The following is a 17,180-nucleotide window of genomic DNA, read 5'->3' as shown; positions in this document are numbered from 1 at the left end:
GGGAGAGAGAATATTCCTATTCTTCCTCGTTTGCAGGCAGAGAAGATCCTTAAGAGAATTAACTTCGAACAATTCAATGCTCGATTCAAACAATCAACAAGGGGTACTGTGAACACAAATGAACGCCGCTTATGTACATACGCATTGCTATTTTCAACAGGTTGTTCCTAATGTTTCTATTTTAGCGAGGTCAAAAAGAGATCCCATTAGTGGCCTACTGATTTTGCTCGATTCCTTTTGTTTTTTTAAACGATTTTTCGCTATCTGCAAAGACTAAACAGAGTATTGCGACTCTGTGCTTGTTTGTAAATAGAGAATGAACCAAAGAGAACAATCAATCAAATGGAGAGAGAAGCAGGCACAACGGATTACAAAGGGGGCAAAGGGCTGCGTTAACTACCCTTCACTATCTGCAAAGAGAGAGTACTCCTAATAGAAATGAGGGGTGGGGGGCAGCATTCAAAGCAGATCAGTGTGCATAAACACGAAAATGTTTTTACTTACCACGTACTTGACATTCGACAGCTTATGATATTTGCTATTAAAAAACCATTGAAATTCACTGAAAAAACCATAGGTTATAGACCATATATAGTTAGGAATTAGCATTTACAAAACCTTGAAAATTCACTGAAAAAACCATAGGTTATACACCATATATAGTTAGGAATTAGCATTTAAAAAACCTTATTTTACTCACACAAAACCATTGAAATTCCATATATAGTTAGTTGCACTAACTATATATCGCGCACCCGCAATCCACTGCTGATCATGTCACATATTACATCATTCATGACATGGTCAGTGACATCACTGATGACATCTCAAATGATATCACTGATGAGATCACTGATGACATCTCATTTGACATCAATGACCACATCACTGATGATATCATTCATGTGACAATACAATGCATCTCCTCACGTTTTAATATAACCTCTGTTTCACCCAGTGTTAAATACAGAGTATAATTTTTGAAACCATTGACACACCAATACTAGTTACTACATACGTACTCACTGATTCCTACGTCTACACACACATTCACTCATTCACCCATACAATCATTCATACATACAATCACTCATCTTTACAACACTATCATATGCACTCATACACCTATACAGACACTTACACTCTGCCACTCATCCATGGAGTTACTCACACACCTAGTCAGTCCTGTAAAGAATCAATCACACTTCCATTTTCTTGTCTATACAGTTAAACATAGAGCACCTTACATTTTCAAACATATACTAACACATACTTACTTTCTTATACAATCATTGATACAAGTACACATTGATCTGCACAGAGTCACACACCTCCCAGCCAGCCACACACACACTCAGTCTCCTATACAAATACTTGGACAATCAATCAATAACCCATATAGTTAATCATATAGCTACTGATCAACACATGCAGCAGTTTACAGAACAACAGACATAATGATGCACAAATTAAGACAGTTTAGTCACTAACCCATGCACTCAGTGAGACACATTTAATCACTCACTCATACATTCAGTCATGCACCTACTAAATCCTTCGTCCAGACACTTATACATCTACTCATTCTTCAATATGTAAAACATATTTAAACTTTACAGAAACACACAGTCACTGGATGATGTCATCAGTGATCTCATCAGTGATGTCATTTGAGATGTCATCAGTGATGTCACTGACCATGTCATGAATGATGTAATATGTGACATGATCAGCAGTGGATTGCGGGTGCGCGATATATAGTTAGTGCAACTAACTATATATGGAATTTCAATGGTTTTGTGTGAGTAAAATAAGGTTTTTTAAATGCTAATTCCTAACTATATATGGTGTATAACCTATGGTTTTTTCAGTGAATATATATATATATATATATATATATATATATATATATATATATATATATAAATATATATTTTATACAGCTATATTTATGACATCAATAGTTTTGTTTCAATATTTTTGAACATGTACATTTATAACTTGAAATTATGTTATGGGGATATTTTTTTGTCGATATTCTGTCAGTGAACCGCTCCCAGCTCTGTCATGATGACTCTGGCTCAACCACCCTCCAGGGAACCATCACAACCCTGACAATCCTGGACATCATTAGGGGCCAGATGTAGGTAATTCTAATTTACCGATTCTTAAATACCGAATTTTACCGATTCGGTATTTATGAATCGGTAAATTAGAAGGAGGGAGATGTAGGTGAATTTATTTTTTGAAATACCGATTCTGTAAAAATCGGTATTTACCGAATCGGTAAGTACCGATTCGGCATTGCCCATTGATTCCTATGGGCCTTGAAGCCCATAGGAATCAATGGGCAATACCGATTCGGTATTTACCGATTCGGTAAATACCGAATCCTGCAAGGGTGCAGGGGGTGTCACTTTGACACCCTCTAGCACCCCGAATACAGGCACGTGTAACATGTGGCACACATACATGCCCTAAGGGCATGTCTGTGTGTCACATTGCACAGGTGTGCATGCACAGATGTGCATGCACACCTGTATTCGGTATTTTACCACCCAATAGGATTGGGTGGTAAACTACCGACTCTTAAGGGCCTGTGGCACTCTTTGAAGTGCCACCTACATCTCATTTACAGAATCGGTAAATTTACCGAATCGGTATTTTACCGATTCTGTATATTTACCGAATCGGTAAATTTACCGATTCTGTAAATGACATGCCCCCTACATGCCGAATCCAATATACCGGTCGGTAACGTCCGAATTCGGCCGTTACCGACCGGTATTTGCTCTCCTACATCTGGCCCTAGGTGACCTTACAAGCAGGACACCACAGCGGCGTCTGAGGTGGTTGAGTCCATCCATTCCCTCTTCCCTGTTATTCCAGCGGGTAGCGTCTTGATTAGTTTCAGCCCATCTGTGGCAGGTCACACTCAACATGACGCACCCATCTATCGGGCAACTGCTTCAATGCCAAGAAACCCAAACCACACCACTCTCACTCCCTTATGATGGGTTTAGAACAACTCACCTCCCAAATGCACAAAATGTCTGTTGCCTCAACACTGCCCCATCAAACAAATGTACATCAATGTTAAAGAACTATGAACCAGTGAAGTTTCACTCACAGATTGAAGTCTGTACCTGGGAAAAGCCCTCAGAGGGCGCACAAAACTCTAGTCTATGTGAACTCCCCCATAAGTACAAACATTAGGTACCCTATTGGAAGGAGTCTGGATATCCTAGAACATACATCTGGTGATAGGAAAATGGACGCCCATCTCTCTTCGAGGGGGCACCCCTTCAGAGCATAGGGTATTCACAACCAGACAGGCGCAGAACCTCATCAGATGCCAGGTAGCACCGAACCACCAGAGCTCATGGCACCTCCATAACAGAGGGGGGGCTCAAAGAAAGCACCAGTCACTAAGAAGAGCAATAAAAGGGGCAGAAGCTTTGAGCCATCAGAGGAGGGGTGATGTGAGCAGGTGTGTGAGAGACTGTCTCTATTCTTACAGTAGTAAAACGGGCAGTCCTATTTCCTTTGCCAATGCTTGTTGTTTCATGTAACTGCAGCTGCACACCACCTTCCTCCCAGCTGTGCAGGACTATTATGAAACACAGGAAGATGACAGTCCTGACTCTGCCCCCACCTCTGATCATCACTGCTCCACCTCTCATCATCACTGACTTCAGTTTCCACGGTTCACAAATCCACAGCCACTGACTGTCGGATGCTGCTCACACTAACCCGACCCCTGAGTCATCCATCGCTTCATCCTTTCCCATCCCTGCATCCATCCACCAATTCAAGTCTTCGGTGGCAGCCATTCATTCTTTCCTTCATCCTTTCACACCCATGCTTTGTTTACACCTTCACTTCCTCAATCCGATTCATTCCACCTTCCTGTGTCCACCCATCCATGCTTGACCATCATCCATCTGTCTCTCCACCCCACCCCTGCATTCATTCCTGCATCCACCCACATTCACTCACTCATTGAGCAGTGGGGATGAATTTCAAAAGGCGCTAAAGCACGGAAAGCGTAACAGAGTGTGAGATAACTGAAGGGGACATTATGTGGAGGGAGACATCCACATTATGCGGCAGCAAACGGCATATTTACACATGATAGGCTGCCTGTTTTGACCCCATCAGCAACAGTTTAACAACCAAACATCCTGTCCATATTATTATGGCGGGGGGACCGCGGCGGACGGAAACAACGTCTGCCGCTTTTCCGCCCCGCTAGCCTTGTGGCCGGGGCCGAAAAGGTTTAATATGGTGGCGCTGTCTATTAGACACCTCCAGCCATATTAGCATGGGCTTTGGGGAATGAATTTCCGTGGCGGAAAGGCATGCGGTCTTCACTTTGGGGGCCCCCTGCGGGCCCCCATGGTGAAGGCGAGGTGGGGGGTGCACATGGGGGTACCTGTGGTACCCCCCTGCATTTGCATACACAATGCGGCAGGCACAGCGCAGTGCCTGCCGCTTAGTGCATGCAAATTCATACCATGAATTTTTAGCATTGTGGAAGGCGGTGCTGAGAGAACCGCCCGCCACAATGTTAACAATGCAGTATGCGCCCGCCACTGTGGTGGACGCATCCTAATACCCCCCACGGGACCCCCGCCCTTATGGCGGGCGGTCCCGTAATCCGATAGGATGGCGGGCGGACTAAGTCCGCCCGTCATCCTAATGACCCCCATAGTAATGCACAACAGAGGGGGGACTGTCCACAGAGCCTTCCACTGTCGGCTGCACGTGCAGCCACTTTTTAATTAATTTTTGCTCCGTTTGATACAGAAACAATTTTCTTTTTCTATTCTACAGATCAAGGAACAGATGATGCAATATCTGGCAAATGTGGCAAATCCATAATTATACGGCCTGCAAAGCAGCTTCAAAATCTGACAATACCAGTGGCCCTGTCAGTCAGCAGCCATGTCTGAACCCACGGGGCTGCTTTTCAGGGTCTGTTCCTTCTTTTGGACTCGTGATCAGGAAAGAGACTCATATTTATTCAATGTGTTTCATTTTCATCTCAGATATGCAGAATACAGTGTTCAAAAACAGAGTAAGAGGCACCAGACCCGGGTCCGCTCACTTGAATCAGGAGAGTCCATCCGTCCCTCTCGCCTCCTTCTGACCTCCCTCGGCACTGAGGGTTCATCATCGCAGCTCAGTCTCCTTTTTTTCATTTCCTCCATCGACGATGTGGGCGGGGCTCTCGTGTAGCTTGTTGATTCCAATTGGGACTTTGTCGGGTTTAGAAACGAACCCAGTCCTCCCTGTGACGTTGTGTCCATCCATGGTGTCGTTGTGTCCACCTCAGGTTTGATCCGCCCTTTTCCATCACCTGAAGATTCATCCTTACCTGAGGCAGACCCGGCCGTCTCCGTCTCCGCCATCCTGAGCTGGGACAGGTGACAGGTGAGCTGCAATAAAACATAAAAGAGTAATGTTGGGTAAAGGGTGGGGGGATAGGTTCTTCTTACTGTTCTGTTCGATTGACATTCTTACATGGCACCTTCACCAAAGCATCTGCAATGCGCCTCTGTGTAGGCATGGTTTATCTGCTTCCTTGAAGATTCATAGAGAAGACGTGTCTGTCTGTCTCGCTCGCTATATAAGCCTACTGCATACCTACTGTTTTGCATTGCCTGTCTTTCTTGCTCTTAAAATCAATAAAACAAATTTGAAATTAAAACATAAAAGAGTGTGAGACCTTGAGGTGTCTTTAGATGAAGCACAAGAGGACAAGACAAGGAGACGCGGGAACCAGGAGGAGCGACCCCTCAGCTGGTCACTGGGGTAACACGGGACTATCTCTGCCGGTCACTGGGGTAACATGAGACTGTCTCTGCCGGTCACTGGGGTAACATGGGACTATCTCTGCTGGTCACTGGGGTAACATGGGACTATCTCTGCCGGTCACTGGGGTAACATGGGACTATCTCTGCTGGTCACTGGGGTAACATGGGACTATCTCTGCCGGTCACTGGGGTAACATGGGACTATCTCTGCTGGTCACTGGGGTAACATGGGACTATCTCTGCTAGTCACTGGGGTAACATGGGACTATCTCTGCTGGTCACTGGGGTAACATGGGACTATCTCTGCCGGTCACTGGGGTAACATGGGACTATCTCTGCTGGTCACTGGGGTAACATGGGACTATCTCTGCTGGTCAATGGGGTATCATGAGACTATCTCTGCTGGTCACTGGGGTAACATGGGACTATCTCTGCTGGTCACTGGGGTAACATGGGACTACCTCTGCCGGTTACTGAGGTAACATGGGACTATCTCTGCTGGTCACTGGGGTAACATGGGACTATCTCTGCCGGTCACTGGGGTAACATGGGACTATCTCTGCCGCTCACTGGGGTAACATGGGACTATCTCTGCCGGTCACTGGGGTAACATGGGACTATCTCTGCCGGTCACTGGGGTAACATGGGACTATCTCTGCCGGTCACTGGGGTAACATGGGACTATCTCTGCTGGTCACTGAGGTAACATGGGCCTATCTCTGCTGGTCACAGGGGTAACATGGGACTATCTCTGCCGGTCACTGGGGTAACATGGGACTATCGCTGCCGGTCACTGGGGTAACATGGGACTATCTCTGCTGGTCACTGAGGTAACATGGGACTATCTCTGCCGGTCACTGGGGTAACATGGGACTATCTCTGCCGGTCACTGGGGTAACATGGGACTATCTCTGCCGGTCACTGGGGTAACATGGGACTATCTCTGCCGGTCACTGGGGTAACATGGGACTATCTCTGCTGGTCACTGAGGTAACATGGGACTATCCCTGCTGGTCACTGGGGTAACATGGACTATCTCAGCTGGTCACTGGGGTCACATGGGATTATCTCTGCTGGTCACCTGACCCTCAGCAGAATAGTAGAGACCTTTGTAAGATGTGTCTGCGGACTGGCAAGAAGCCAAGAAACCTCAATATTCATTCAGACACAGGCGGATCAGGTACTGCTGGCCGAGAGCACATGCCCAAAACATCACCCATTCAAAAAATAGTTGTCTCTATATGTGGTTCTAACTCGATGAAGGTGGGGGAATTTTTCCTTTAGAAATTAGTGCCCTCACACACTCTTGCGAGTGCCATACTTCATCATCGAGCGTTGCTCCTCGCGGGGGTGTGCTGCTGTCCTCCACGGGCCCCGTGAGAGGGCTCTTTGTCAGAGATCTTTAAAGGAGACGCCGAGTTGTGCATGTGGGTGTGTGGGCCTAAATGGATAAGTGCAATTGTATTAAAATTATCCCCCCGGTACCCTGAAGTAAATTTTTATTCGTAGTTCCGTGAGGTAAAAATAAAAGAATTATACGGGGGAGATGGAGCACCTCTACTTACAAATATAGTAGAGGTCAAGGTATTACTCTGCTGCTCTCAGTGCCTGTGTGTGTTTGTGAATGTGAAATCAGGTCAACATGTTTCTCACTGGGAAAAAGGTCCCTAATGGATCCTACTGTGCTTCTCAGCACCGTGCAAGGCTCGTATGTGAGGACGCAGCACCTTGAAACCATCTCCAGTGATGTCTCCAGTGACGCCCTTCCAGCAGAAGAGAGGCTTCTGTCAGGACAGAGGGTGGGCGCTGAGTGGATTCAAGTGATGCGCCCACTGGGAACACGCAGTGCAGGACAGCAGCGAGTGAACTATATTTCCCAGCAGCCACAGATTCTCGCGCATCAACTGAGACAGCAGACAGCTGAGCGCTTCAGGTGTAACTTCCCTTCTAGTACCCGGTGTCCTTCACGGGCACTGTGCGCTCCAGCGTTGCTGCAGCCCAACCTTTCTACATGGAAGTTGTTTTTTACCCGTTGTGTGGAAATGGGGTGTATTATGTGGTGTGGTTGTGCAGCCTCACCGTGTAATTCACTTACCAACCCCTTTAGGTCCAATAGGTTTCGTCTGTAAACCCCTCAGCTCCACCCTTGGTAGCTATGGCACTTGAGCAGCAAGGCTTGCACCGAGGAAGACGTTGCACTCTGCAACAAGTTACATTAAGTTCATCCTGAGATACAAGTTGGGCTTATTGTAATGAGTTGTTTGATACCTTGGAGTGCCCACTTTGGCTGCACCATTCTGAAGATAGCCCAGCTGAGGGGTCAACGTGTAAATCGGTACTCACCAATTGGGTGACCCAGTCTTTCCAGAGTCAAATTTTTTGTTTTACATGTTTTATTGTCAGGACATGTAAAGAACATGTCCTTCATGTGTCATATGTTGCACCCTGCCTTTAGGGCTCGGAAGATCAGACAGAGGGGAGAATTACACACATGTCCAGAGGAAGTGGTGTCTCTGCCATCGCTTTCAATGCATCGTCGGGCTAGCAGCGCAGTCTGTAGTTTTAAATGAGGGTCCTTTAGGGTGGCACAATCAGTGCTGCAAGCCCTGGGGTACGCCTCTAACTTACATGGCCTGGGTATCAGTGTACAATTTTGTAGGGACTTACAGGTAAGTTAGCCATTTCCAATTGGATACAGCCAACTCGACATGCACTTCTGGGTCAGGCCCTGGGACTGAGGTGTGGTTAGCAGAACTCAGTGCACTCTGAGAGCCGGAAAACCAGCAGCATACACCCATCAAGGCCTCTAGTACCAGCAGTAAATACTCTGAATCCCCTTGGATGGTGGATTTATCCAAAGCAGCCCCTCCAGACAGAAACAGGAAGCACTTCAGTAGAAGCCACGATCACCATGCTGGACTAAGATAGCTTCCTGTATCCTGAGACGCATACACTGCTATACTACAGGGGCTGCCGGGCAATGCAGGCACAGAAACAGATCTGAAGTCCGCTCCCACCTGGATGGATTAAAAATTTGCAGGACCCCAGGGGATGGGGTCCCAGCAGCCTAAACCAGCCTGTGGAGGTGGGCTGCATGCCCCCCTCTTGGGCTGGCTGCCTTTGGGGCCCCCAGGCGGACGGCGGCAGTCGGATTAAAGAATGGTAATTATCTTATGTATTTGAAAACCTAATAAAAACTTCTTAAACAAAAAAAAGAATGGTAATTAAGTAATACTTTACCTTAAAAAAACTAGATACTCACTAAAAAAACAAGGGTTACATGGAGCTTATAGTTAGGACATAGCATTAAAACTCACTGAAATTAATTGCAAAAAACAAAGGTTACAGGGACGTTATAGTTAGGAAATATAATTTAAAAAAGCTTAAATATTCACTAAAAAAACAAAGGTAACGGGGACTTTAGAGTTCGGTTCAGATTTTAAACACACAAAACCATAGAACTTCTGCAGTTACAGTTTAGAGTTATCTCAAGTAACTATAACTCATGCCACCACCATGCAGTTCAATGATATAACCATGCAAATAATCTGTGTGCTTCCTGTTTTAATCATGTGCAGCCTTTCTAATAACTTGATTGGGTGCCAACAGGGTATCACTCACTGATCCCGAGTGTCCTCAATATTTGCCAATAATGCCCTGACCAGGGCTAGTACAGTGTCCCCTAGCACTCCTTTGGGTCCCCAGCGGAGATCAACAATTTCAACAATTAATCAAATATTCTTCAGTTCTAGTGTCACAGTAGGCACTTTATTTTCATATTAAATCATAATCTTATTTAATAATTTCCCAAAACTGCAATCCTCAATTAATCCTCAATGCATTCCGGACTAAAGTGTCCTTCAGGAGGTACATTTGTACTGTGGAACGAATGAAAACAATTATTCTAACATGGTCCAGTAATCATGTCATGACATAAATATTTACAAATCGACCACCATTTTACATTAAACATGGTGTATCATAATCTCATCTGTGTCAACTCGAGATTGCTTCAGCATGGGAATCTGAGCTATATTTCTTCCACTGATGTCACTCATTCAAGATTCTTTCAAACATTATCCTAAATTTCATTCATGTATATTAATAGTTCACTGTTAATTTGCAAACCTGTTCTACCATTGCAAGGGGGCATTTTCAAGTGTGCTGTAAGCTGTGTAAGCGAAAAGCACAGTAAAGAGTGATGTCCAAATTTCTGCACTCCAAACTCTAGCTAAAACTGTAAAGATGTCCTTTATAATGAAGACAGATATCTTTGTAGGGGGTGAATACGTTATTTATTAATTAAATCAATAAGGCACACAGAGTAAAATGCACAGGGCGGAAAACCCGTACTGTCTTAGAGGGTGTGGAGAGGAGGGGACACTGTTGCACACACTTTGGGAGTGTCCGGCTATCTCGGGTTATTGGAGACAAGTAATGCGCACCATCTCCCAAACTCTTGAGATCTCACTGGCGCCGGACCCGTGTGTATGTCTATTGAATGTGTGGGAGCAGACTGATCTGACGCATCGGAAGCGGCAATGGGTTACGATCGGGACCATGGTGGCAAAGCGGGACATTGCACAGAGGTGGGGAGTGGCGGAAACACCTACATTAGCGTTATGGGGCAGGACGATGGACAGACTCATGTTGATTGAGCGTGCAGTCTATAAAATGAGAGCTAATCCTCGCAAATGGAACATGGTCTGGCAATCATGGAACAGATACAGAGGGGACCTATGCGAACCACTTCCTGAAGAGGAGGTAGATAGCTCAGGGGATGAGGAAGAGATGGATGATTGAGATACTAAGAGGCAGGGAGGAGATGGGAGGCAGATTGGGAACCGAGCACTAGAGGTACTGCATGGCCTGGGATTGGTAGGGGATGGGACAACAGCCCGGGCACCTTGAACCGGCTAGTGACATTGAAGATACGTTGTAATGGTTATAAGTGACTATCTGATCTTAATGAGTCTACAGTTTTGTTAGAATAATTAAAAAAGTAAGACGATGCGTATTAACCAATTATTCTTTGAATGCCTTATGTACTACGCTGATTCAGAAAAGGGGGTGGTGATGAACAGAGTGCCTGAATTAAGCAGACCACTCTTACCCAGTCCAAAGATCAGGGCTTGATCCATCACCGTTTTTTAGCTCACTGCACCATCCCAGCTCAGAACTTGGCTATATGCAAATTAGTCTGTTCCTGTCCCAGTGCATGATGGGAACAGGGCAAACCAAACTACCAAGCCAATTCTTATACTGGGAAGGAAACAAGCTTCCCGGGACCCGTTTCTGCCATTTCAGGCGTCGTCGGCCCGGCTTGCTTGAATCCTGATGGTGCAATGAGCAAGGGACTCACATCTGAGTATACCCTTCCACGCTTATGGTGGACAAAATGATGTGGCAGGGTATACTCAGACATGAGTCCCTTGCTCACTGCTCCATCTGGATTCAAGCAAGCCGGGCCGACGACGCCTGAAATGGCAGAAACCGGTCCCCGGAAGCTTGTCTCCTTTCTGGTGAAGAATTGGCTTGGTAGTTTGGTCTGCCCTGTTCCCATGATGCACTGGGCCAGGGACAGACTAATTTGCATATAGCCAGGTTCTGAGCTGGGATGGGGCAGTGAGCTAAATAACGGTGATGGATCAAGCCCTGATCTTTGGACTGGGTAAGAGTGGTCTGCTTAATTCAGACACTCTGTTCATCACCACCCCCTTTTCTTTATCGGTTTTGGCCACTATAGGTGTGGCAGGGTATACTCAGACATGAGTCCCTTGCTCACTGCTCCATCTGGATTCAAGCAAGCCGGGCCGACGACGCCTGAAATGGCAGAAACCGGTCCCCGGAAGCTTGTCTCCTTTCTGGTGAAGAATTGGCTTGGTAGTTTGGTCTGCCCTGTTCCCATGATGCACTGGGCCAGGGACAGACTAATTTGCATATAGCCAGGTTCTGAGCTGGGATGGGGCAGTGAGCTAAATAACGGTGATGGATCAAGCCCTGATCTTTGGACTGGGTAAGAGTGGTCTGCTTAATTCAGACACTCTGTTCATCACCACCCCCTTTTCTGTATCGGTTATGTACTACGCTAGCATTTGCTGCAGGACCGGAAGGTTGTCGGCTGAATAGCTGTGTAACACTGTCGATATGATGATGACAAATAGACGACAAACCTTTGATGTAATGAATAATGTACTGCATTATTGGCAACTATAAATAAAGTCTTACACCAAAAAAAAAAAAAAATAAGGCACACAGAGCGCCGAGCGTGCTGTCTGTGCACAGCTCCGGCGCCCAACTGATCGCGCTCTGGGTCGCGCGAATACAAAATGGCCGCTGCTCACGCTACGTCGTTACGTAGCGTGAACACTAGAGCGGCGACTCTACATATCTCCCCTTTTTTGTCCAACCAAGTAACATAGTCTGTGGCAGCTTCAGCGTCCATCACTCATATCATAGTCCCGAAACCTGGAGGGTCTCACCACCAATCGCCCACCTCTGGTGCACCTTACCGGAGTGGATGTTGCCTCCTTCTCCTCCTTGGCCGGGGACTCCGCCTCTTTACCTTTGTGGGCATACGATCTCTCACTGTCCACTGGCTCTCTCCCTTCTCGCCTTGTCATCCTTGCACATGGGGTTTCTCCACCTTCTTGTTCCAACCCTGGTTCTGTGCTTTCCAACTCTCCTTCTTGATTACCTGTTTCATTCTCTGATGTGCTCTGATCCGTCACTTCATGTTCTCGCCCCTCCGGGGCCTATTGCATCGAGCCATGCGATCCTGAGACCACACGTTTCCGTCACTCAACCTTGCTGCTCTGCCAAATACCTCTTTCACTTGGAGCGGTCTGCTGTATTTACTGTCCCCTTGCGTTGGAGTGTAGCCAGTTTGACTCTCACCCATTCTCCTTCCTCCAACAGCGTGTCTTTTACATTCCTTCTCTTATTGTAGTGCTCCGAATATATTCTCTGAGCCCTTTCCAGATTTGCTTGCACAACAGCCGGAGACCACTTACTGGTCACCGTCTTGTCTTTCCACGCCAAATTGTCCTTAGTAAATGGGTCTCTTCCTCTAAGAATTTGGAAAGGACTCTACCCCGTTCCTGTGGGGGTGATGCGATACGCCCATATCATATGTAACACTTCCTTTTCCCAATCCTTCCCCATCATGATGGCTGCTTGGATGGAGCCCATTAGGACTCTGTTGAACCGTTCTACTTGTCCATTCCCTGCAGGATGATATATGGACGTGTGTTTGGAGCAGACTCCATTCCTTTCCATGTATTTTAGCCCCTTGTCTGAAGTGAATTGCGGGCTATTGTCACTTAATACACATTTGGGGATGCCGTCTCTGAGGAAGATGGTAGTGAGGAACTTTAGTATGGTGTCCGTGTCCATCTCTTCATTGACATGTACCTCGGGCCACTTCGAGTATTTGTCCAACAGGACACATAGATATTTCGGGGTCCCTTGATCGTCCAGGATAGGTCCAAAAATGTCAATGGAGAGTTCTTCCCATGGATTCCTCGGTGTGTCGAATTTTCCTATGGACGGTCTCAATGGTGTCATGGTCTTATCAGCTTGTTGGCATTGATTACATTCCCTTACGTGTCGTTCTGTATTGTGTGTCCATGCCTGGCCACCAGTAACCCTGTTTGGCTCTCAGTTTGGTCTTCCCAATTCCTAAATGGCCTTCGTGTAGTATGGCTAATAGTCTGGGGACGAGTCCTTCTGGGGGTACCACTTTGTCCCCTCGGTACATAAAGGGTCCCTTGCCACCAAGTGAGAGCTCCTCTCTCACTTCAAAGAACTTCCTCATCTCTCCGCTGAGATGTCTCTTTTCCGGCCATCCCCCGGTGATGTACCTTTTCACTTCTTGGATGCTCTTGTCTGCCTGATATGCCTCCTTCCATTCTTGGTTGCTTATTACCTTCTCCGGGTCCTCCATCAATGCCACCATTTCATCCCCTTCTTCCTTCTCTTCTTCCGCTAACTCCATAGCTGCTGCCCTGCTCAAATAGTCAACGACTTTGTTTCTACTGCCCGGGATGTACTCCACGTCATAGCGATACTCCAGCAGTTTTAGAGTCATTTTCGCTATTCTCAGGGTGGCACTCGCGTGCCCACTGGACGTGAGGACCCGCACCAATGGCTTGTCGTCTGTTCTTAGCTGGAACCTTGTGCCCCATAGGAACTGGCGAAATCTACCCAAGCCCAAACCACTGCCAACATCTCTTTTTCTATAACACTAAACTTCTTCTCAGTGTCTGTCAGGGCCCTGGACGCAAAACTGAGGGTCTCCATCACTCCTCCACCTCTGTCTTGCATAAGGACCGCGCCGAGTCCTTTGTCACTGGCGTCTGTTGTTACCACTGTCCGCCCCTGTGGATCGTACCCTCGGAGGGGTATGGCATGGATCACATCTTCCTTGACGCCTTCAAACTCCCTCTGAGTTTGTTCTGTCCATGCAAATGCCATTTTTTCTCTTTTCAACATCCGCATGTGATGGGTTTTGGAAGCGAAATGCTGTATGAATTTGCTATAATACTCTGCCATGCCTAGGAAGGACCTGACTTCCTCTTTGATAGCAGGTGGCGGAGCATCACATATTGCTCTTACGTTCTCCTTCTTCAGTGTGATCCCTCGTTCACCAATTGCGTGCCCCAGGTAGGTGACGGATGCCATGCCTAAGTGGCATTTCTCCCACTCAGCAGTCAGCCCCTTGTCTTCTAGCACCCTCAGTACCTTGGTCAACTTGGCGTCGTGGTCCCGTTAATCACCCCCCATGACCAGAATGTCGTCTTGGACGTATTGGACCCCTTCCATGAAGAGACGGTGCATCAGCTTTTGGAAGACCGCCGCTGCCGACGCTAGACCGAAGGGCATCCTGCAGAATTGGTAACATCCGAAAGGGGTGATGAACGATGTCAGCCTCCTGCTCTCAGGGTGTAACGCTATCTGGTGGTACGCCGATGTCAAGTCGATGGTGGAGTACCATTTCTTTCCTTTGGTCTTCGCCAGCATTTCCTCTATACGGGGCAGCGGGAACTTCTCCACAACGATGTTTTTGTTAAGTTCGCGCAGGTCCATGCACAGCCGGACCTTGCCGTTTGGTTTCATCACCACCACCAAGGGGGCAAGCCACTCCGCACATGTGATAGGTTCAATAATGCCATTTCTTTCCAAGTCGCGCAGCTCTTGCTGTACCGCCTCCCTCACTGCTATCGATACATTCCTCACTTTATGTGACACTGGTGTGCTATCCATCTTAAGGATGATCTTGTGCGAAAACTTCTCCAATTTCCCGACTCTTCCACCGAATACCTTGGGAAAGTCTCTTTTCCATTTCTTCATGTCTGGCCACGGTTCAGGTTCCGTCAATAGTACCTGTACTGCTCCGCCGGGGTCCAGCTTGATGCCCAGGTCTCCTTGGTCCATCCAGCCCAATACCGATGGGCCTTTCTCCGTCACATATAGTTTGCAATCTGCACTGCGTCCTCTGAATTTGAACGTCAGAGGTCGATAGCCTGCCATGGGAATGCGGTTTCCCAGGTACGTGACTGGCCTGATGTCCGGTGGTTCTAGATGTGGGCCTAAGTGGGGTAAGAATTTCTCTGTCCACACTGCTCTTTGTACTAACGTGTACGGTGAGCCTGAGTCCGCCACGATGCTTATCATCACGCCACCTATCAACATGTCCAGCACAAGTTTGTTCGATCTCCTGGCACCTACACTCAAGACTTGTTCCTCAATGCATAGTACTTCATCCTCTTCCACGTGGCTTCTACCTTCCCCCTCTTCCTGGTCTCCGTCGATGAATTTCACCGTGTTGCGGGTCATTTGCCTCCGACAGACCTTTTCGTAATGTCCCATCACTCCGCAGAACATGCACTTAGCCCGGAAGGCCGGGCATCTTTTGTCATTCACCTCGTGGGCCCAACTGCCGCACCGGTAGCATGAGGTCTTACTTCCTTTAGTCTGCCTCCCCGCCGGTCCTGGCTTTCTTTGCCATTTGTTGGGTCCTTTGTAGGTCGAACCCGTGTTCCTGCTCCCGCCTTTTTGCTCTTCGTCCTCTATTCTGTTGACCATGGGCTTTGCCGCCATTTCTCTTTTAGCCACGTCCGCACATTTCCGTGCTAATTCTGCCTTCTTCACCATCGCAATCGCCTCCTTCAACGTGGTGTCCCCGCTTGACCACAGCTTGTCCTGTACTGATTTCATTGTCGTATGCATCACTATTTGGTCTTTGATGAAATCATCATGGAGTCCGCCAAACTGACACGTGGACGCCAACTTTTTTAAGTCCGCTACATACTCATCGATAGATTCGCCCTGCTCTTGCTTCCGCTGTTGGAAATTGTATCGGGCTATCGATACGCAAACCGCTGGTCGGTAATGTTCATCGAGCTCTTCTAGGGCGTGCGCATACACATCGTCGTCACTTGATTGTCTCTGCTTGGGTACCAGGTTCTTGAACACCCTGATTCCCTCCGGGCCCAAGTTGTGTAGTAAGATTCTTCTTTTTCTGACGCTTGTGAAGGCTTCTTCGTTCTCATCCTCCAGGACTTCAATGTAATTTGTGAAGTATTCCTTCCAGTCTTCCCACTTCATTAGGGGCTCTCCCGGTTTTGGCAGGAAGGGAATCGGCGCCGTCGCCGAGGATGATTGAGCGCACATGGTTTCCCGCTTTTGTGGCGTAACACTCTGGGTTTTGGGGCTGCCTGGCGCGCTGTTCTCCTCTCCTTCGCCTGGTTGGAGCTGGGTGTCTCCCTCTTCACCACTCTCTACGTCCCCTGGATCCGCCAGAGCTACTATCCGGCCGGGTTCTCTTACAGGACTGGTTTCCTGTGCCACCCTGCTGCCCTTCTAGCGCTTGGCGAGCCTCAGTGGTGTCCCTCGTACCTCTTGCGATGACCAATGCTTATTGGAGCAGGGTGCAGCCGCTTCTGCCACGCTCTGTGTGTTTCCCCTCTCTCCGGTGGTGCTGTCCGACGAGTAGGTCTCTCTGTCCTCTAGTATCAGTGAGGAGAGATGGCCAGGGTTCGTGTTTCTTCCTTCGTTTCCACTATTTCATGTGGGTCCCCGTCTTAATCTCGTTTTTCACCTCGTCGCCATTGTAAAGATGTCCTTTATAATGAAGACAGATACCTTTGTAGGGGGTGAATACGTTATTTATTAATTAAATCAATAAGGCACACAGAGCACTGAGCGTGCTGTCTGTGCACAGCTCCGGCGTCCAACTGATCGCGCTCCGGGCCGCGTGAATACAAAATGGCCGCTGCTCACGCTACGTCGTTACGTAGCGTGAACACTGGAGCGACGACTCTACAAAAACCACCTGTGAACAAAAATAAACGTACGGAT

The 17,180-nt window shown here is 47.5% G+C and overlaps 1 protein-coding gene across 1 annotated transcript in view; it reads right to left on the bottom strand.

Annotated features, from left to right (window-relative positions):
* Window positions 1-4,868: 4,868 nt before the first annotated feature.
* Window positions 4,869-17,180, bottom strand: part of LOC144772195 (NACHT, LRR and PYD domains-containing protein 1a allele 3-like) — an 884,004-nt gene continuing 871,692 nt past the window's right edge. Inside the window, exon 13 of the mRNA XM_078656332.1 lies at window positions 4,869-5,441. Within this exon, the coding sequence (XP_078512458.1) occupies window positions 5,377-5,441 (65 nt within the window). The 3' untranslated portion in view covers window positions 4,869-5,376. The remainder of the gene's footprint in view (window positions 5,442-17,180) is intronic.

This window comes from Lissotriton helveticus, chromosome 8 (genome assembly GCF_964261635.1).
Source record: "Lissotriton helveticus chromosome 8, aLisHel1.1, whole genome shotgun sequence".
Lineage (NCBI taxonomy): Eukaryota > Metazoa > Chordata > Amphibia > Caudata > Salamandridae > Lissotriton > Lissotriton helveticus.
The sequence above is the reverse complement of the archived record's forward strand: the minus strand, read 5'-3'. Positions and strand labels throughout refer to the sequence as shown.